Raw genomic sequence first — 21,834 nt, 5'->3', positions numbered from 1 at the left:
AGAGGGACGATCACAGGTACAGCCTGGATGGTCACCGGAGCCTTGCCGCCGGCCCCCTTGCAGATGCTGAAGTAAGAAGAGGTCCAGAATCGGCGGCAGAAGACTCCTCAGTCTTCTAAAGGTAGCGCACAGCACTGCAGCTGTGCGCCATTTTCCTCTCAGCACACTTCACACGGCAGTCACTGAGGGTGCAGGGCGCTGGGAGGGGGGCGCCCTGGGAGGCAAATGAAAACCTATTTTGGCTAAAAATACCTCACATATAGCCTCCGGAGGCTATATGGAGATATTTAACCCCTGCCAGAATCCGTTAAGAGCGGGAGACGAGGCCGCCGAAAAAGGGGCGGGGCCTATCTCCTCAGCACACAGCGCCATTTTCCCTCACAGAAAGGCTGGAGGGAAGGCTCCCAGGCTCTCCCCTGCACTGCACTACAGAAACAGGGTTAAAACAGAGAGGGGGGGCACTAATTTGGCGTTAGAAATATATAATAAAGATGCTATAAGGGAAAACACTTATATAAGGTTGTCCCTATATAATTATAGCGTTTTTGGTGTGTGCTGGCAAACTCTCCCTCTGTCTCTCCAAAGGGCTAGTGGGTCCTGTCCTCTATCAGAGCATTCCCTGTGTGTGTGCTGTGTGTCGGTACGTGTGTGTCGACATGTATGAGGACGATGTTGGTGAGGAGGCGGAGCAATTGCCTGTAATGGTGATGTCACTCTCTAGGGAGTCGACACCGGAATGGATGGCTTATTTAGGGAATTACGTGATAATGTCAACACGCTGCAAGGTCGGTTGACGACATGAGACGGCCGACAAACAATTAGTACCGGTCCAGACGTCTCAAAAACACCGTCAGGGGTTTTAAAACGCCCGTTTACTTTAGTCGGTCGACACAGACAGGGACACTGAATCCAGTGTCGACGGTGAATAAACAAACGTATTCCTTATTAGGGCCACACGTTAAAGGCAATGAAGGAGGTGTTACATATTTCTGATACTACAAGTACCACAAAAGAGGGTATTATGTGGGATGTGAAAAAACTACCGTAGTTTTTCCTGAATCAGATAAATTAAATAAAGTGTGTGATGATGCGTGGGTTCCCCCCGATAGAAAATTAGGGGCGGTATACCCTTTCCCGCCAGAAGTTAGGGCGCGTTGGGAAACACCCCTTAGGGTGGCTAAGGCGCTCACACGCTTATCAAAACAAGTGGCGGTACCGTCTATAGATAGGGCCGTCCTCAAGGACCAGCTGACAGGAGGCTGGAAAATATCATAAAAAGTATATACACACATACTGGTGTTATACTGCGACCAGCGATCGCCTCAGCCTGGATGTGCAGAGCTGGGGTGGCTTGGTCGGATTCCCTGACTAAAAATATTGATACCCTTGACAGGGACAGTATTTTATTGACTATAGAGCATTTAAAGGATGCATTTCTATATATGCGAGATGCACAGAGGGATATTTGCACTCTGGCATCAAGAGTAAATGCGATGTCCATATCTGCCAGAAGATGTTATGGACACGACAGTGGTCAGGTGATGCAGATTCCAAACGGCACAAAGGTGTATTGCCGTATAAAGGAAGAGGAGTTATTTGGGGTCGGTCCATCGGACCTGGTGGCCACGGCAACTGCTGGAAAATCCACCGTTTTTACCCTAAGTCACATCTCTGCAGAAAAAGACACCGTCTTTTCAGCCTCAGTCCTTTCGTCCCTATAATATCATATCTGCCCAGGGATAGAGGAAAGGGAAGAAGACTGCAGCAGGCAGCCCATTCCCAGGAACAGAAGCGTTCCACCGCTTCTGACAAGTTCTCAGCATGGCGCTGAGACCGTACAGGACCCCTGGATCCTACAAGTAGTATCCCAGGGGTACAGATTGGAATGTCGAGACGTTTCCCCTTCGCAGGCTCCTGAAGTCTGCTTTACCAAGGTCTCCCTCCGACAAGGAGGCAGTATGGGAAAAAATTCACAAGCTGTATTCCCAGCAGGTGATAATTAAATTACCTCTCCTACTACAAGAAAAGGGGTATTATTCCACATTATATTGTGGTACTGAAGCCAGAAGGCTAGGTGAGACTTATTCTAAAAAAATTTTTGAACACTTACAAAGGTTCAAATCAAGATGGAGTCACTCAGAGCAGTGATAACGAACCAGGAAGAAGGGGACTATATAGTGTCCCGGGACATCAGGGATGCTTACCTCTATGTCCCAAATTTGCCCTTCTCACTAAGGGTACCTCAGGTTCGTGGTGCAGAACTGTCACTATCAGTTTCAGACGCTGCCGTTTGGATTGTCCACGGCACCCCGGGTCTTTACCAAGGTAATGGCCGAAATGATGATTCTTCTTCAAAGAAAAGGCGTCTTAATTATCCCTTACTTGGACGATCTCCTGATAAGGGCATAGTCCAGGGAACAGTTGGAGGTCGGAGTAGCACTATCTCGGATACTGCTACAACAGCACGGGTGGATTCTAAATATTCCAAAATCGCAGCTGATCCCGACGACACGTCTGCTGTGCCTAGGGATGATTCTGGACACAGTCCAGAAAAAGGTGTTTCTCCCGGAAGAGAAAGCCAGGGAGTTATCCGAGCTAGTCAGGAACCTCCTAAAAACAGTGCATCATTGCACAAGGGTCCTGGTAAAAATGGTGGCTTCCTACGAAGCAATTCCATTCGGCAGATTTCACGCAAGAACTTTTCAGTGGGATCTGCTGGACAAATGGTCCGGATCGCATCTTCAGATGCATCAGCGGATAACCCTATATCCAAGGACAAGGGTGTCTCTCCTGTGGTGGTTATAGAGTGCTCATCTTCTAGAGGGCCGCAGATTTGGCATTCAGGATTGGATGCTGGTGACCACGGAGCCCAGCCCGAGAGGCTGGGGAGCAGTCACACACGGAAAAAATTTCCAGGGAGTGTGATCAAGTCTGGAGACCTTTCTCCACATAAATATACTGGAGCTAAGGGTAAATTTATAATGCTCTAAGCTTAGCAAGACCTCTGCTTCAAGGTCAGCCGGTATTGATCCAGTGGGAAAAACATCACGGCAGTCGCCCACGTAAACAGACAGGGCGACACAAGAAGCAGGAGGGCAATGGCAAAAACTGCAAGGACTTTTCGCTGGGCGGAAAATCATGTGATAGCACTGTCAGCAGTGTTTCATCCCGGGAATGGAAACTGGGAAGCAGACTTCCTCAGCAGGCACGACCTCCACCCAGGAGAGTGGAAACTTCATCGGGAAGTTTTTTCCACATGATTGTAAACCGTTGGGAAATACCAAAGGTGGACATGATGGCGTCCCGTCTGAACAAAAAACGGGACAGGTATTGCGCCAGGTCAAGAGACCCTCAGGCAATAGCTGTGGACGTTCTGGTAACACCGTGGGTGTACCAGTCGGTGTATGTGTTCCCTCCTCTGCTTCTCATACCTAAGGTGCTGAGAATTATAAGACGTAGAGGAGTAAGAACTATACTCATGGCTCCGGATTGGCCAAGAAGGACTTGGTACCCGGAACTTCAAGAGATGCTTACAGAGGTCTTATGGCCTCTGCTGCTAAGAAGGGATTTGCTTCAGCAAGTACCATGTCTGTTCCAAGACTTACCGCAGCTGCGTTTGTCGGCATGGCGGTGGAACGCCGGATCCTAAGGGAAAAAGGCATTCCGGAAGAGGTCATTCCTACCCTGGTCAAAGCCAGAAAGGAGGTGACCGCACAACATTATCACCACATGTGGCGAAAATATGTTGCGTGGTGTGAGGCCAGGATGGCCCCACAAAGAAATTTCAACTCGGTCGTTTCCTGCATTTCCTGCAAACAGGAGTGTCTATGGGCCGCAAATTGGGGTCCATTAGGGTTCAAATTTCGGCCCTGTCGATTTTCTTCCAGAAAGAATTGGCTTCAGTTCCTGAAGTCCAGAAGTTTGTCAAGGGAGTATTGCTTATACAACCCCCTTTTGTGCCTCCAGTGGCACTGTGGGATCTCAACGTAGTTCTGGGATTCCTCAAATCACATTGGTTTAAAACCAGTCAAATCTGTGGATTTGAAGCATCTCACATGAAAAGTGACCATGCTCTTGGCCCTGGCCTGGACCAGGCGAGTGTCAAATTGGTGGTTTTTTCTCAAAAAAGCCCATATCTGTTTGTCCATTCGGACAGGGCAGAGCTGCGGACTCGTCCCCAGTTCTCTCCCTAAGGTGGTGTCAGTGTTTCACCTGAACCAGCTTATTGTGGTGCCTTGCACCTACTAGGGACTTGGAGGACTCCAAGTTGCTAGATGTTGTCAGGGCCCTGAAAATATGTTCCAGGACGGCTGGAGTCAGGAAAACTGACTTGCTGTTATCCTGTATGCACCCAACAAACTGGGTGCTCTTGCTTCTAAGCAGACTATTGCTAGTTGGATGTGTAATACAATTCAGCTTGCACATTCTGTGGCAGGCCTGCCACAGCCAAAATATGTAAATGCCCATTCCACAAGGAAGGTGGGCTCATCTTGGGCGGCTGCCCGAGGGGTCTCGGCTTTACAACTTTGCCGAGCGGTTATTTAGTCAGGGGCAAACACGTTTGTAAAATCCTACAAATTTGATACCCTGGCTAAGGAGGACCTGGAGTTCTCTCATTCGGTGCTGCAGAGTCATCCGCACTCTCCCGCCCGTTTGGGAGCTTTGGTATTATCCCCATGGTCCTTTCAGGAACCCCAGCATCCACTAGGACGATAGAGAAAATAAGAATTTACTTACCGATAATTCTATTTCTCGGAGTCCGTAGTGGATGCTGGGCGCCCATCCCAAGTGCGGATTGTCTGCAATACTTGTACATAGTTACAAAAATCGGGTTATTATTGTTGTGAGCCATCTTTTCAGAGGCTCCGCTGTTATCATACTGTTAACTGGGTTCAGATCACAGGTTGTACAGTGTGATTGGTGTGGCTGGTATGAGTCTTACCCGGGATTCAAAATCCTTCCTTATTGTGTACGCTCGTCCGGGCACAGTACCTAACTGAGGCTTGGAGGAGGGTCATAGGGGGAGGAGCCAGTACACACCACCTGATCGTAAAGCTTTACTTTTTGTGCCCTGTCTCCTGCGGAGCCGCTATTCCCCATGGTCCTTTCAGGAACCCCAGCATCCACTACGGACTCCGAGAAATAGAATTATCGGTAAGTAAATTCTTATTATCAGAGGTAAACCCTGTCCCTGACTAGAGGGTTTATATGTATGGGGAGAAAAAGCAAGAGGTGACTTTTCCCCCTTCACATGAGTTAAATGAATTATGTGAAAAAGCGTGGGATTCCCCCGATAGGAAAGTGCTGATTTCCAAAAGGTTACTTATGGCGTACCCTTTCCCGCCAACGGACAGGGTGCGCTGGGAATCCTCCCCTAGGGTAGATAAAGCTCTGACACGCTTATCTAAGAAGGTGGCCCTGCCGTCACAGGATACGGCCGCCCTAAAGGATCCTGCAGATAGGAAGCAGGAAAGTATCCTGAAGTCTGTTTATACACATTCAGGTACTCTACTGAGGCCGGCAATTGCGTCGGCCTGGATGTGTAGTGCTGTAGCAGCATGGACAGATAATCTCTGAGGAAATGGATAACTTAGACAAGGATACCATTTTACTGACCCTGGGGCATATAAAAGACGCTGTCCTATATATGAGGGATGCCCAGAGGGACATTTGCCTACTGGGCTCTAGAATAAATGCAATGTCAATTTCTGCTAGAAGGGTCCTGTGGACTCGGCAATGGACAGGTGATGCCGACTCCAAAAAGCACATGGAGGTTTTACCTTACAAGGGTGAGGAATTGTTTGGGGACGGCCTCTCGGACCTAGTTTCCACAGCTACGGCTGGGAAGTCAAATTTTTGCCATATATTCACAGCCTAAGAAAGCACCGTATTGCCAAATGCAGTCCTTTCGATCACAGAGAAGCAAGAAGGTCAGAGGTGCGTCCTTTCTTGCCAGAAGCAGGGGTAGAGGAAAGAAGCTGCACCATACAGCTAGTTCCCGGGAACAGAAGTCCTCCCCGGCTTCCACTAAATCCACCGCATGACGCTGGGGCTCCACAGGAGCCAGGAGCGGTGGGGGCGCGTCTCCGAAATTTCAGCCACCAGTGGGTTCGCTCACAGGTGGATCCCTGGGCTATACAGATTGTGTCTCAGGGATACAAGCTGGAATTCGAAGTGATGCCCCCTTACCGTTACCTCAAATCGGCCCTGCCAGCTTCCGCCATGGAACGGGAAGTAGTGTTAGCGGCAATTCACAAGTTATATCTCCAGCAGGTGGTGGTAAAGGTTCCCCTCCTTCAACAAGGAAGAGGATACTATTCCACAATATTTGTGGTACCGAAACCGGACGGTTCGGTCAGACCCATATTGAATTTAAAATCCCTGAACATTTATCTGAAAAGATTCAAGTTCAAAATGGAATCGCTCAGAGCGGTCATTGCAAGCCTGGTAGAGGGGGATTTTATGGTGTCTCTGGACATACCTTCATGTCCCCATTTATCCACCTCATCAGGAGTACCTCAGATTTGTGGTACAGGACTGTCATTACCAATTCCAGACGTTGCCGTTTGGGCTCTCCACGGCACCAAGAATATTTACCAAGGTAATGGCAGAAATGATGGTGCTCTTTCGAAAGCAAGGAGTCACAATTATCCTATACTTGGACAATCTCCTCATAAAGGCGAGGTCCAGAGAGCAGTTGCTGATCAGCGTAGCGCACACTCAGGAAGTGTTGCAACAGCACGGCTGGATTCTGAATATCCCAAAGTCGCAGCTGATTCCTACAATGCGTCTGCCTTTTCTGGGCATGATTCTGGACACGGACCAGAAGAAGGTGTTTCTCCCGGCGGAGAAGGCTCAAGAGCTCGTGACTCTAGTCAGAGACCTCTTAAAACCGAAACAGGTGTCGGTGCATCGCTGCACGCGAGTCCTGGGAAAGATGGTGGCATCATACGAAGCCATTCCCTTCGGCAGGTTCCATGCGAGGATCTTTCAGTGGGATCTGTTGGACAAGTGGTCCGGATCGCATCTTCAGATGCATCGGCTGATCACCCTGTCCCCGAGGGCCAGGGTGTCTCTTCTGTGGTGGCTACAGAGTGCTCACCTTCTCGAAGGCCGCAGGTTCGGCATACAGGACTGGGTCCTGGTGACCACGGATGCGAGCCTCCGAGGGTGGGGGGCAGTCACTCAGGGAAGAAACTTCCAAGGGTTGTGGTCAAGTCAGGAGGCTTGTCTGCACATAAATATCCTGGAACTAAGGGCCATATACAACGCCCTGAGTCACGCGGAGCCTCTGCTTCGCAACCAACCGGTGCTGATTCAGTCAGACAACATCACCGCAGTGGCTCATGTAAACCGCCAGGGCGGCACAAGAAGCAGAGTGGCAATGGCGGAAGCCACCAGGATTCTTCGTTGGACGGAGAATCACGTGCAAGCACTGTCAGCAGTGTTCATTCCGGGAGTGGACAACTGGGAAGCAGACTTCCTCAGCAGGCACGACCTCCACCCGGGAGAGTGGGGACTTCATCACGAAGTCTTCACTCAAATTACAAATCGATGGGAACTGCCACAGGTAGACATGATGGCGTCCCGTCTCAACAAAAAGCTACAAAGGTATTGCGCCAGGTCAAGAGACCCTCAGGCGATAGCTGTGGACGCACTGGTAACACCGTGGGTGTTCCAGTCGGTCTATGTGTTTCCTCCTCTTCATCTCATACCCAAGGTGATGAGAATCGTAAGAAAAAGGAGTGAGAACAATACTCATTGTTCTGGATTGGCCAAGAAGGACTTGGTACCCGGAACTGCAAGAAATGCTCACAGAGGACCCATGGCCTCTGCCTCTAAGACAGGACATGTTGCAACAGGGGCCCTGTCTGTTCCAAGACTTACCGCGGCTGCGTTTGACGGCATGGTGGTTGAACGCAGGATCCTATCGGAAAAAGGCATTCCGGAGGAAGTTATTCCTACGCTGATAAAGGCTAGGGAGGACGTGACAGCAAGACACTATCACCGTATATGGCGAAAATATGTTGCCTGGTGTGAGGCCAGGAAGGCCCCTACAGAGGAATTCCAGCTGGGCCGGTTCCTGCACTTCCTACAGTCTGGAGTGACTATGGGCCTGAAGTTGGGGGTCCATAAAGGTCCAGATTTCGGCCCTATCCATTTTCTTTCAAAAGGAACTGGCTTCTCTTCCTGAAGTTCAGACGTATGTTAAGGGAGTGCTGCATATTCAACCCCCTTTTGTGCCACCAGTGGCACCTTGGGATCTCAACGTGGTGTTGGGTTTCCTGAAATCCCACTGGTTTGAGCCACTTAAGACCGTGGAGCTAAAGTATCTCACTTGGAAGGTGGTCATGCTATTGGCCTTAGCTTCGGCTAGGCGTGTGTCAGAATTGGCGGCTTTGTCATGTAAAAGCCCCTATCTGGTTTTCCATATGGACAGGGCAGAATTACGGACTCGTCCGCAATTTCTGCCGAAGGTGGTGTCATCTTTTCATTTGAACCAACCTATTGTGGTGCCTGCGGCTACTCGTGACTTGGAGGATTCCAAGTTGCTTGATGTAGTCAGGGCTTTGAAGATCTATGTAGCCAGGACGGCTGCAGTCAGGAAGACTGACTCGCTGTTTATCCTGTATGCATCCAACAAGCTGGGTGCTCCTGCTTCAAAGCAAACCATTGCTCGCTGGATCTGTAGCACGATTCAGCAGGCTCATTCTGCGGCTGTTTTGCCGCATCCAAAATCAGTGAAAGCCCATTCCACAAGGAAGGTGGGCTCATCTTGGGCGGCTGCCCGAGGGGTCTCGGCATTACAGCTTTGCCGAGCAGCTACTTGGTCGGGTACAAACACATTTGCTAAGTTCTAAAAGTTTGATACCCTGGCTGAGGAGGACCTTGTGTTTGCCCATTCGGTGCTGCAGAGTCATCCGCACTCTCCCACCCGTTTGGGAGCTTTGGTATAATCCCCATGGTCCTTACGGAGTCCCCAGCATCCACTAGGACGTCAAAGAAAATAAGATTTTACTCACCGGTAAATCTATTTCTCGTAGTCCGTAGTGGATGCTGGGCGCCCGTCCCAAGTGCGGACTTCTTCTGCAATACTTGTATATGGTTATTGCTTAAATAAGGGTTATGTTATGTGGGCATCCATTGTTGATGCTCTGTTGTGGTTCATACTGTTGACAGGGTAAGTTTATCACAAGTTATACGGTGTGATTGGTGTGGCTGGTATGAGTCTTACCCGAGATTCCAAAATCCTTTACTTATAATGTCTGCTCTTCCGGGCACAGTTTCCTTAACTGAGGTCTGGAGGAGGGGCATAGAGGGAGGAGCCAGTGCACACCAGTAGTACTAAATCTTTCTTAGAGTGCCCAGTCTCCTGCGGAGCCCGTCTATTCCCCATGGTCCTTACGGAGTCCCCAGCATCCACTACGGACTACGAGAAATAGATTTACCGGTGAGTAAAATCTTATTTTTAATTTGATTTATTCACTATGAATATTTAATATAATTGAGTCACATTTACAAGGCCAAATTAACATGCAGGAGGTGAAGGGTGATATATTTATCAATGATGGTTACAGGGACTGGGCTAACATCGAGCACCTATGAGCATAATTAATCTGCGTTTTCATAGTTGTTAATATATGCACATGCTAATTTAAAGTGTAGATTTGGCTTTGAAAGGCATTTTGCTTCACTTACTCATGAGACAATGGGTTCCTTGTTCCCTGCTGGCAATCATTAACTAAGCAATGAATCTTCCTCATCTCCCATTTACAAAGCTCCAGTCCTCTTGCTGCATTTATGTGACCAGTTCCCTGCAGTCAGTGGCGCCACCTTCAGGTGGTTTTGGTGAATTGCCAAAGCTCTTAATATTTTACATGTTTATCATACAGTACTTAATTTATTTAAGAGTTTCTTATGTAGCGCAGCAAATTCTGTTGCGCTTTTCAGTTGGAAACCATGATCAAACAAAACTGGGTAATAGACAGTCAGAGGTAGGAGGGCCCTGCTCGCAAGCTTACAATCTATAGGGAAATGGGCATTGATACAGAAGGATAGGTGCTATCTATTGCATAGTTGTCCACCAGATTGCAAAGGTGTGTTTTATTAATCTGTTTGATTTCTCTTGAAAGATGTTTAGATTGTTGTTTATATTGATATAGTGTTGTAAGTACCTCTTGCACGAGAATGTGTTACTAAAGTGTAGCCATTTGCATGTATCCTTGTTTAGTACTTTAATGTAGCACAGACTTTTCTGTGGCAGTGTAGAAAGTGAGTATCATACAGCAGCTTAGAAAGACGTACTGGAGCGTACTAGCTAAAATTGTAATCTACAGCTTTGTTCTCAGTGGACAGTATTCAGATTAGAAATCACGCCCAATCTCCTTTCTAAAGTGATCCCCGTTATCGCGGCCATAGTAGTCGGGTTTAGCTGTGTTAAGGGTTGGGCGCCCTTGCTATCCCGGAGGTGGCGAGCTGAAATGATTATACCACGCCCGTCAGCAGAAGCAGAACGGGTGTGGAAGGGGGTGAAAAGAATTGAATACCGGCCAAAGTGTTTCATCAGAAGAATTGAATACCGGCCAAAGTGTTTCATCAAATGCCTTTAACATTATTATTCAAGTTAATCCAGAGGCCTTGCTCCGTAATAAAATACAAATTATATCTTTAGACGTGGTGTCATTTTGTATAATCTTTTGAAGGCCCACTTCCTTACACTACCTACTTAAGGCGATGCCCCACTGGCACATGTATTGGATGATTTGCCGGGCATTACAGTTTGGGCAATGTGCAAAATGGATGCACGGTTGGCGTAGTGGCTAGCATTACTCCCCTCATGAGTTCAATTCCTTAGCATCTTTGTGGAGTTTTTAAGTTCTCTCTCTGTATTTATATATTTCCTCCCGCACTCATACTGGTATACTGCTCCTCTGGGAGCGCCTTGCGCCATATAACCCAGTAAGTGCGGACACATCAGAAGGTCAATTACTTTTTGCTAACGCTGGTGTTTGTGCCCATGTGATGGGGAATAGAGATCGTTAGCGCCACTGGGGCAGGGGCTGTTGTGAGTAACACGCTCTGTAGAGTGCAGTGTAATATATACGTGCTATTTTGTTCCTGAATAATAGTGCTGTGCTATATTGTCAGCTGCTATTTAATAAGTAATGTCTGCAGCAATTGCAAAAACTCCATCTGCTGGCAGGAATTATGTACTGCACTCTATGGCAATGGCCCTGGGTAAGATCTTTGGAGAGATCAGGAGATTGGGTCTTTTATCAGGACAGTTTACCATGTATCATTGTCTGTTTCCAGCTAGTGGTTGTGAAGATGGACTGGCGCCCTGACGAAGAAGGATTACAGCAGGTTCTGCAGCTCCTGAAGGACTCCCAGTCACCGGACACAGCCACACAGAGAGTTGTCCAGGATGTATCCTTTAGTTATAGGTCGGGTCTACCCGTGACCAAGCCCTCTACACTTGCTGTCATGCTGAGTGCACTAGTGCAGTTCCCCAAGTGGGGATACCCTTATTAATTCATGTACAATACATTCTGTTTACACTCAACTTTGGTGGCTTATAATAGTGTCACCTTCCAGCTGTGAGGATAGAATAAATCGCTGGGACCCTATAGTAATAAGATCTAATGATTGATTGATACAATAGGCACACTTGAAATTGGTGCACAAGAAGCTTTTTCAGTAGCATTCAGTTAGAGATTGACTTTAATGTTGTTTACTGTTTGACTGCTTTGATTTGATTTCTATGGAATCACCCATTTCCCTAGAAGTGTTAGTTTTCACCAACTAATTTCTCCTACGTCCTAGAGGATGCTGGGGACTCCAAAAGGACCATGGGGTATAGACGGATCCGCAGGAGCTTGGGCACACTATAAATACTTAAACTGGGTGTGAACCGGCTCCTCCCTCTATGCCTCTCCTCCAGACCTCAGTTAGACTTTGTGCCCAGGAGTAAATGGACACACACTAGGGGAGCTCTCCTGAGTTTCTCTAAAAGACTTTGTTAGGTTTTAAATTTTCCGGGAGACCTGCTGGCTACAGGCTCCCTGCATCGTGGGAGTGAGGGGAGAGAAGCAGACCTACTTCTTAGTTTAAGGGCTCTGCTTCTCTGCTACTGGACACCATTAGCTCCAGAGGGTTCGATCACTTGGTGCGCCTAGTTGCTTGTTCCCGGAGCCACGCCGTCACCCCCCACACAGAAGCCAGAAGATAGAAGTCGCGTGAGTATTAGAAGAACAGAAGACTTCAGTGACGGCAGAAGACTTCAGTAACGGAGGTACAGCGGTCGCGCTGCGCTCCATGCTACCACACACTAATGGCACTCGCAGGGTGCTGAGGGGGGAGCGCCCTGGGCAGCAGGTTGCTGATTTCTTCAGGCTGGCATAAAAGCTTTTCGGTACCAGGGTATCGTGTATCATACCCCCGCCAGCATATAACTGCGTGCCATTACTTCCCCGCCGCCGGCTCCCACGGGTGCAGGGTGCTGGGGGGGAGCGCCCTGGGCAGGCATTTTACACTTATTTCATTTACTCCCTGGCGGTGCCTGGGCTCCGTGTCCCGGACGCCCGCCAGCATGTGATAGCGCACTAGGCGCCATTACTTCCCTGCCGGCTCTCTCGGGTGCAGGGCGCTTGGGGGGGGGAGCGCCCTGGGCAGCATTACAGGTTGGTTATGCGGGAGACCCGGGGCTCCGTGTCCCAGACCCCCGTCAGCGTGTAATAGCGCACGGCGCGCCAGTTTCCCACCGCCGCCGGCTCCATGGGGGCTGGGGGGGGGGAGCGCCCTGGGCAGCATTTGTTGAATCCCGGGCGGGGGGAACCTACCCGGACACTGGGTGTCTTCACCCCGCCAGGGCACCGCAGCATGCACGCTGCGCTCCGTTGCTCCCACACACCGACTATTTCTGTGTTGGGCTGGGCTGCGTTGTACATATAGGGGTATATACAGGGGGTTGATTCCTGTAGATAAGCCCCAGCTCAAAGTTAAGGTTATGTATATGTTGAGCGGGCTTAAGTGCACTGGGAAGGGGCGGAGCTTAGGCCTCATAGAGTCAGCGCCATTTTCCTCAGATCCCCGGGGGGGGGGGGGGGGGGGGGGCGGCACAGTGTTTTAATGCTATATGGTTTTTATATGGCATTATGTTTGATGATGGACGCATGCTCACTCTTATGTTACATAAATTCACTTTTCCCTGTTGTACCCACTATTGGTTAGTCGACATATGTCGGCAGGTGGGAGGGCTTTATCATAAGCTGCTGTGGGGATAGCTGTCGGCTTCGCGGGTGTATGGCGGTACTTGATTCGGAAAATTAAGTATTAGCAAATGGGTGTTTGTGTGCTTAAACAGTAAACACGATAGGGGAGATACAGTTTTATGGATGCCCTGTCTGCATCAATGGTGTTTCCTGGGTAATGAATTATCAGGCTGTTATTGCCTTGTACCTATTTATATGTATGTATATTTATACGTATATGGGGGGGGGGGGGGGTGGAGTGTTATCAGAATTGTATTTGTATGCTTCCCTCAGACCCCTCGGGATTCCGTGGTTATGATTATTTTTTGCCCACTTACTGTTCCTTGCTGTCGACATTTACAAAGTTTCTGTCGACCATAACGTTCCTGATAGATACACATCGGGGGCACGTCAGTACATGGTCGTACACAGTCGCAACACATTACTGTCACTAGGGACCTGACAGGTCTGGACAATCCACTTGCGTATAGGTTATATCTATATGTGTATATATGTAGATATAGGTTATATATGCATGGTTAGGATATATGTTTTATTGTGTATTACATGATGTATATCCATGAATGCTGAAATAATGGTATTCTTATCATGTGCTGATCGCTCTGTTGATTAAGCTCTAGATTGGCCGGGAAGAGTTGGTTTCGATCCTCTCAAGGAGTCCAAATATCCTTCTCTTCACAACGCGGAGAGAAAATTATGACAGTCAACACCTGATCGACGCAGAGCCCGGTCGCAAGGGATCATACACAGGCAGCTAAGTGAAATTTTATTTCTATACTTTGACCGTATTCGCACTATATGCATTTGAGGGACTGTGGTGTTCGGCTAGGCATCTGACAAAATTGCCCTACCCAGAGTGGGTAGGCTTGCCTATGTTTATTCTACCGTATAACATTACAGCAGGCTGCCACGTGACAGCAGGAGGTGTGACCGGAAAAATGCGGAGGATGTCTCCGGGAGATGCTGGTGGGAGGTATACAGCTGTTTGGTGTGGCCTATGGTCAGTCAATCTCGGCGGATACCTCTGGTAGGTCTAGCTTCGTGAGTAAGCCTCCTTCGCAACGGTTGGTGACGCATTCTTTTGTGGGATGCAGTCGTTTTAACCGGTTCGATACTGTTCTTTTTTTTTTTCCTTTTCTGTGCAGACAGTGGAAGGTGAAACGGTAAGTGTTCTGCAGCCTTGTTAGGTTAGCAGAAGTGGATGTCGTTTTCTGTTCCACTACATCCACCACTTGTCGCTGAGTCTATCGGGCTGGTCCTCACTCCGGTGAGCACTCGTCCACTAATTTTCAGTTAGTCCAGGAATAGACTAGGACCTGTGAGTTATTTATAGAATCCAAAGGGGGACATTCTGACTTACGGTTGTTTCCCCTTACTGTTTTTTCTAATAGATCTTGCCGTTCCCCTCTGGAAGGGGAGGTACTACGCGACGCCATACAGAAGTGCGTCAGGTTCAGGACATTGTCTGATTGGTTTTTTTTCGGTGAGCAGGTCTAATACCAAAGTGGTGTTCAAGGGACCAATTGAAGTGTGTTCCGGGTCTCACATGCGCATGCACCGGAATATAATCCTAACGGCCAGGACATCGCTCCTGTGGTGTCAGCTCGGTTCTCTCCTTCTAGAGGGATGAAGGTTCGGGATCCAGGTTTAGATCCTGGTGACCGTGCATACAGATCTCCGAAACTGGGGAGCGGTCCTTTGCAAGGGAAGTATTTCCAGAGGATAAGGTCAAGTTGGGAAGCTTGTCTGTTATAAGCTTTCTTGAATTAAGAGCTATTTTCGACGACCGTATTCTTCGTGTTCTGCCCGTGTTAGTTCTGCCAGACGACTTGTCAGCAGGGGCGTAAGTGAGCCGCTATGACGGAACTAGGAGCAAAGCGGCAATGGCGGAAGATGCACAGTTTGCAGTTGAGTGGGAAGTCTGGTAAACGCTATGTTAGCAGTCTTTGTTCCGGAGGTGAATGGCGGTGAAATAGATTTCCTCTGCTGACGCGATCTCCAACTGAAAATAATTCAGTTGTCATCGAGAAGTTTTCCCAAGCCTTTGAGGAGTGTAGCAATTGGACATGTTGGCGTCTCGCCTCAACGAGAGGCCTCGTGGAGATTGTTCCAGGTCAAGGGACACTCAAGATATATCAGGGGCCATCCTTGGGACACCGTGGGTGCTTTAGTCAGTCTAGGTGGCCTCTCTTTTCGGACAATGGTAAGCGTAAGAGAATCAAAGGTTCCGGTGATCCTCTTGAATCCGGTCTAGTCAGAGAGGGTTGGCTATCCAGTTTTTCATGGTTTACTCATAGAAGATTACTGCCCTCTTCCTCTACGTGAGGTTATGTTACAACAAGATCACGGCGTGTAGCATGACTTACCGTGGCTGCGTCTGACGGCGGGGCGATTGAATGCCATATCCTAAACCGAACGGGTGTTCCAGTGGGGTCGTTTCCTCAATTCTTCTGGCTAGGAGAGAACTAACGGTAAAGAGTTACCACCGTAGTTGGAGTAGTTATGTGTCTCGGTGTGTATCCAGGAAGGCTCCTATGGCAGACTTTCAGCTAGGTCGCGCTTATCCATACTTTACTAGCCGGTGTGAATGTAAGCCTAATAAGTTTCTTTACAAGATTTCACTCTTGGAAAGTGGTCATGCTATTGGCTTTGACGTCCGCAAGGCGGGTGTCGGAAGTGGTGGTTTTGTCTCACGAGTGCTTTGTTGATCTTTCAGGTGGATAGAGAGGAATTGAGTACTCGCTTGGTAGTTCTACCAAGAGTGGTTTCTGGGTTTCGCAGAAATCGGCCTATTTTGATGCCGGTGGTTAATTAGGCATTAGCTGATTCAAATTCCCTCGATCTAGCCAGGGTTTTCAGTATGTAGGTCGCCAATTTTGGCTCAGTTTGGAGAAACAGAGGCTCTGTTTGTCTGGTATGTTCCCAACATGGTTTGGGAGACTGCGTTCTGCAGTCTGTTTAACGCTGAAGCTGTGATGCGGTTTGGCATGTTCGTTCTATGGCTGGATTGCCGTTACCGAAGTCGGTGGAGGCCCATTCTAGTGGGAAGATGGGCTCTTCTTGGGCTGATGCCCGAGGAGTTTCGGCGGTTCAACTTTGCAGAGCGGATTCTGGGTCGGGATCAAACGCTTTTGCTATGCTCTGCAAGTTTGATGCCCTGTTTTTTGGGGACCTTTTGTTGCTCATTCGGTGCTGCAGAGTCGTCCGCACTCTCCCGCCCGTTTTGGAGCTTTGGTATAAACCCCATGGTCCTTTTGGAGTCCCCAGCATCCTCTAGGACGTAGGAGAAAATAGGATTTTGGTACCTACCGGTAAATCCTTTTCTCTTAGTCTGTAGAGGATGCTGGGCGCCCGTCCCAGTGGGTACTGTGTCTGCAGTTATTGCTTTTGGTTACACCCTGATGGTGTTGTTTTTTCTGTCAGGCGGTTGATACCGTTGTTCATGACATAGCATGCGGGGTCTTATTTTTGCTTTTGTGGACACACGCTTTGTGTTACATATTCTCTCAGCATGTGGCTGTGTTTTGTTCATGCCGTGGGCTGGTATTCTACTGAATGCCACGCTCTGCGGTGGGTTTGAGGTGTGAGCTGGTATGACACTCACCGTGTTTATAACAATAAATTCTTTCCTCGAAATGTCAATCTCTCCTGGGCACAGTTTTCTAACTAAGGTCTGGAGGAGGGGCATAGAGGGAGGAGCCGGTTCACACCCAGTTTAAGTCTTTATAGTGTGCCCAAGCTCCTGTGGATCCGTCTATACCCTATGGTCCTTTTGGAGTCCCCAGCAACCTCTACGGACTAAGAGAAAATGATTTACCGGTAGGTACCAAAATCCTATTTTTTTTCAGTGCTGAATCAGATATTCCCGGCTGTAGTAGTCATGACTGGCAGTGTTCCAATGACCAGAATTAGGAGTGACCTATAGACAGCCAGAATAATACTGACCAGTGAAGAGGGTATGTGGAACACAGACGGGCTCCCATGGCTGTGTGTGGCTGCTGACCCCTTAAGAGACTATGTGGAGTACAGACTGGCTCCCATCGCTGTGTCTGGCTGCTGACCCCTGAAGAGACTATGTGGAGTACAGATTGGCTCCCATGGCTGTGTCTGGCTGCTGACCCCTGAAGAGACACTGGGGTACAGATTGGCTCCCATGGCCGTGTCTCACCTGACTGGGTGCTGTCACCTGTCTATCTCTTTCCTGTGTTCTGTGGGTTACAAGTCTTGTCCTGAACTCTCCCTCAGAAACTGAAGCAGCTGAACCAATTTCCCGATTTCAACAATTATTTGATCTTCGTGCTAACGCGGCTGAAAACGGAGGGTGAGATTTTTTTTATTTTTATTGTGCTCTCCCCCAGTTCAGTCTGGGTGACCCAGTGCAGGAACAGGGCTGTGAAATGGAACTGTCCTGCCTTCCTTACAGGTCTTCCATTATACTGTACTGTGATACCATATGCCACTCTTTGGTGTGCTGTGCCATGCCAATATACAATAAAACAATACTTTCTCTGCAAGGCCAACTGCAAATGTTGTAAATGCCCTTTATAATATAGATTTTTCGAGTTCTTTCTTATAGAACTAAGGGGCAGATGTATTAACCTGGAGAAGTGATAAAGCAGTGATAAGAGGAAGGCGATAATGCACCAGCCAATCAGTGCTTAACTGTCAATTTACATATTGGAGCTGATTGGCTGGTGCGTTATCACCTTGCACTTATCACTGCTTTATCACTTCTCCGGGCTTCATACATCTGCCCCTAAGTACTTAAACATTATCCTAATACAAGCTTTGCATTTTCCCCATGCATTAATTTGTCGGGCAGATCCTTTGCAGTGACTCTTCCTCTGATTGGTTTGCACACCCATCCAGAAAGAGGACTTTTACGATGAGTCTGGGCTCTGTTAGTGTCCCCTTCACTGATTTCTGTACGCACACAAATGAGTGTGCATCACGGCAACTCACTCACCTATAATAATAGATGTGTAAGAAAAGGAGTCATTAGAATTGGTGATACTGTTGACTGGTCAGTCTGGATTTGCACAGTAATGCAGCGTCCTGAATTCTATCTAGATGAACCCACGCGGTCCCTGAGCGGTCTGATCCTGAAGAACAACGTGAAGACTCATTACCAGAACTTCCCCCAGCCCGTGTCCGAGTTCATAAAGCAGGAATGCCTGAACAGCATCGGGGACCCGTCCTCTCTGATCCGAGCCACCATCGGTAAGTGACGAGCTTGCGGCAGGCCTCAGCTAAACTTTTATAATGTTACTTATTTAATAACCATATGAAGAATGTTTCTGAAAGTGAGTGTGGAATGTAGAGGGGTCCACAGGCTGTTTGTCCAGCGCTCTGTCTCCTGGAAGTGATGCAGATTGTCCATACGTGATGTACAGTGATCGCTTTTGTATTCATACTGTCTGATCCAGCGTGAGACACATTATCCACAAATTGCCCCCTCCCCAGAGCGTTGTAACTTTTTCTGTAGCGCTCTAAGTATAACAACTCCACAACAAACTAAATATATTTTTAATACAGCTCGGTGCAGTTATTCATGCTGGAACCTTAGTACCACCTCCTTGTGATGCTGAATCATTTTATTTATTCTCCCATTGTCCCGGTAATGACTTGAGACCTATTACGTGTGTGTACTTAAGGTGTATTGGTCTTCCCTCTGCCCAGGTATCCTGATCACCACCATTGCATCCAAGGGGGAGCTGCAGACCTGGCCGGAACTGCTACCTCAGCTCTGCAACCTGCTGAACTCGGAGGATTACAACACGTGTGAGGTACAAGCCGTGGGCACAGGAATCGGGAATAGCCACTTTCCTGCTTCTAGCTACCGCCCTGGGATTTTGCTGTCCTAAAGGCAAATAAAGAACAAATGGTTCTGATGGATCTGCTTGTATCTGTTGTATTTTCAGGGTTCGTTTGGAGCCCTACAGAAGATCTGCGAAGATTCGTCTGAGCTCCTGGACAGCGACGCTCTCAACAGACCCCTCAACATCATGATCCCCAAATTCCTTCAGTTCTTCAAGCACTGCAGCCCCAAAATCAGGTTCTTCATGCAACTTCTCCCCCCCCCACGCTGTTAAATAAGTGCTAACCCGTATCCATGCCTGACGTACCCTGTCCTTCGTTCCCCAGGTCTCACGCCATCGCCTGCGTCAACCAGTTTATCACTGACCGTGCTCAGGCCCTCATGGACAACATTGACACTTTCATTGAGGTGAGTATAGAGGGATCTATACAGGACGTCTGTTCCGGCAGCCGGAAATGACTCCTCCCCCTGCAGTGTTACAGAGTCCGTCCTTTTTTATTGCAGCAACTCTTCGCGCTGGCAGTGGATGAGGACCCCGAGGTTCGGAAGAATGTGTGCAGGGCTCTAGTCATGCTGTTGGAGGTGCGGATAGACCGGCTGCTCCCTCACATGCACAGTATAATCCAGGTACGAAGCCGCCTCTCGCCCCGTCCCCTAGCATCACTTTGGGAGTGGGTGGCAGCCGATACTGACTTGCGGTGTCCCCCTCTTTCCCCCAGTACATGCTGCAGAGGACGCAGGACAGTGACGAGAACGTGGCGCTGGAAGCCTGCGAGTTCTGGCTGACACTGGCTGACCAGCCCATCTGTAAGGACGCTCTGTCCAATCACCTCTTGCAGTAAGTACCCTGCGCTTCCCATTGGCGCCATAGAACGAAAAGGGAACTCGTGATGAAGTGAGGGTGGGATCCATGGGCTGGAAGTGATGCAGATTGCCAAAGCATGATTTTCAGTGATGGCTTTTGTATTCATACTGTCTGATCCAGCAAGAACAGGCATTCTGCCGCTCCCTGATTATGGCTCCAGGTTGTTGGGTGCTTGTAGCATGCAATACATATACACGTACTGTGTAAAAAAAAATAATTATATGTATGTATGTGTGTATGTGTATGTATATATATATATATATATATATATATATATATATATATAATATTTATTTATTTCTCTATCGTCCTAGTGGATGCTGGGGTTCCTGAAAGGACCATGGGGAATAGCGGCTCCGCAGGAGACAGGGCACAAAAAGTAAAGCTTTATGATCAGGTGGTGTGTACTGGCTCCTCCCCCTATGACCCTCCTCCAAGCCTCAGTTAGGTTTTTGTGCCTGTCCGAGAAGGGTGCAATCTAGGTGGCTCTCCTAAAGAGCTGCTTAGAAAAGTTTAGCTTAGGTTTTTTATTTTACAGTGAGTCCTGCTGGCAACAGGATCACTGCAACGAGGGACTTAGGGGAGAAGAAGTGAACTCACCTGCGTGCAGGATGGATTGGCTTCTTTGGCTACTGGACATTAGCTCCAGAGGGACGATCACAGGTACAGCCTGGATGGTCACCGGAGCCTCGCCGCCGGCCCCCTTGCAGATGCTGAAAAGAGAAGAAGGTCCAGAATTGGCGGCAGAAGACTCCTCAGTCTTCTTAAGGTAGCGCACAGCACTGCAGCTGTGCGCCATTGCTCTCAGCACACTTCACATGGCAGTCACTGAGGGTGCAGGGCGCTGGGGGGGGGGCGCCCTGGGAAGCAATGTAAACCTATTTTTTGGCATAAAATACCTCACATATAGCCTCCGGGGGCTATATGGAGATATTTAACCCCTGCCAGAATCCGTTAAAGAGCGGGAGACGAGCCCGCCGAAAAAGGGGCGGGGCCTATCTCCTCAGCACACAGCGCCATTTTCCTCACACAGCTCCGCTGGTCAGGAAGGCTCCCAGGCTCTCCCCTGCACTGCACTACAGAACCAGGGTAAAACAAGAGAGGGGGGGCAAAATTGTGGCAAAATTATATATATTAAAGCAGCTATATAGGGAGCACTTATTATAAGGCTATCCCTCTCATATATAGCGCTTTTGGTGTGTGCTGGCAAACTCTCCCTCCCCAAAGGGCTAGTGGGGTCCTGTCTTCTTTAAGAGCATTCCCTGTGTGTCTGCTGTGTGTCGGTACGTGTGTGTCGACATGTATGAGGACGATATTGGTGTGGAGGCGGAGCAATTGCCAAATATGGGGATGTCACCCCCTAGGGAGTCGACACCAGAATGGATGGCTTTATTTATGGAATTACGGGATAGTGTCAACACGCTAAAGCAGTCGTTTGACGTCATGAGACGGCCGGACAATCAATCAGCACCTGTCCAGGCGCCTCAAACACCGTCGGGGGCTGTAAAACGCCCGTTACCTCAGTCGGTCGACACGGACCCAGACACAGGCACTGATTCCAGTGGCGACGGTGACGAATCAACCGTATTTTCCAGTAGGGCCACACGTTATATGATTTTGGCAATGAAGGAGGCGTTACATATTGCTGATACTACAGGTACCACAAAACAGGGTATTATGTGGGGTGTGAAAAAACTACCTATAGTTTTTCCTGAATCAGATGAATTAAATGAGGTGTGTGATGAAGCGTGGGTTGCCCCCGATAAAAAACTGCTAATTTCAAAGAAGTTATTGGCTTTATACCCTTTCCCGCCAGAGGTTAGGGCGCGCTGGGAAACACCTCCTAGGGTGGACAAGGCGCTCACACGCTTATCAAAACA

At 48.6% G+C, this 21,834-nt stretch overlaps 1 protein-coding gene and 2 non-coding genes across 5 annotated transcripts in view; all 3 read left to right on the top strand.

Moving 5' to 3' along the window:
• Positions 1 to 21,834, top strand: part of TNPO2 (transportin 2) — a 56,049-nt gene that overhangs the window by 7,795 nt on the left and 26,420 nt on the right. For all 3 annotated transcript variants that reach the window (XM_063931180.1, XM_063931181.1, XM_063931179.1), the window contains exons 2-9: positions 11,314 to 11,427; positions 17,517 to 17,592; positions 18,342 to 18,491; positions 18,951 to 19,057; positions 19,193 to 19,326; positions 19,416 to 19,497; positions 19,594 to 19,716; positions 19,809 to 19,927. In XM_063931180.1, coding sequence (XP_063787250.1) covers positions 11,329 to 11,427; positions 17,517 to 17,592; positions 18,342 to 18,491; positions 18,951 to 19,057; positions 19,193 to 19,326; positions 19,416 to 19,497; positions 19,594 to 19,716; positions 19,809 to 19,927 — 890 coding nt within the window. In that variant the 5' untranslated portion in view covers positions 11,314 to 11,328. The remainder of the gene's footprint in view (positions 1 to 11,313; positions 11,428 to 17,516; positions 17,593 to 18,341; positions 18,492 to 18,950; positions 19,058 to 19,192; positions 19,327 to 19,415; positions 19,498 to 19,593; positions 19,717 to 19,808; positions 19,928 to 21,834) is intronic.
• Positions 18,628 to 18,697, top strand: LOC134938901 (small nucleolar RNA SNORD41). The gene has a single exon (XR_010181343.1). It is a non-coding gene; the product is annotated as a small nucleolar RNA SNORD41 (small nucleolar RNA).
• LOC134938902 (small nucleolar RNA SNORD41) lies at positions 20,005 to 20,074 on the top strand. The gene has a single exon (XR_010181344.1). It is a non-coding gene; the product is annotated as a small nucleolar RNA SNORD41 (small nucleolar RNA).

The sequence above is a fragment of the Pseudophryne corroboree genome, chromosome 6 (genome assembly GCF_028390025.1).
Source record: "Pseudophryne corroboree isolate aPseCor3 chromosome 6, aPseCor3.hap2, whole genome shotgun sequence".
Classification (NCBI taxonomy): Eukaryota; Metazoa; Chordata; class Amphibia; order Anura; family Myobatrachidae; genus Pseudophryne; species Pseudophryne corroboree.
This window is presented reverse-complemented; position numbering and strand designations above follow the sequence as displayed.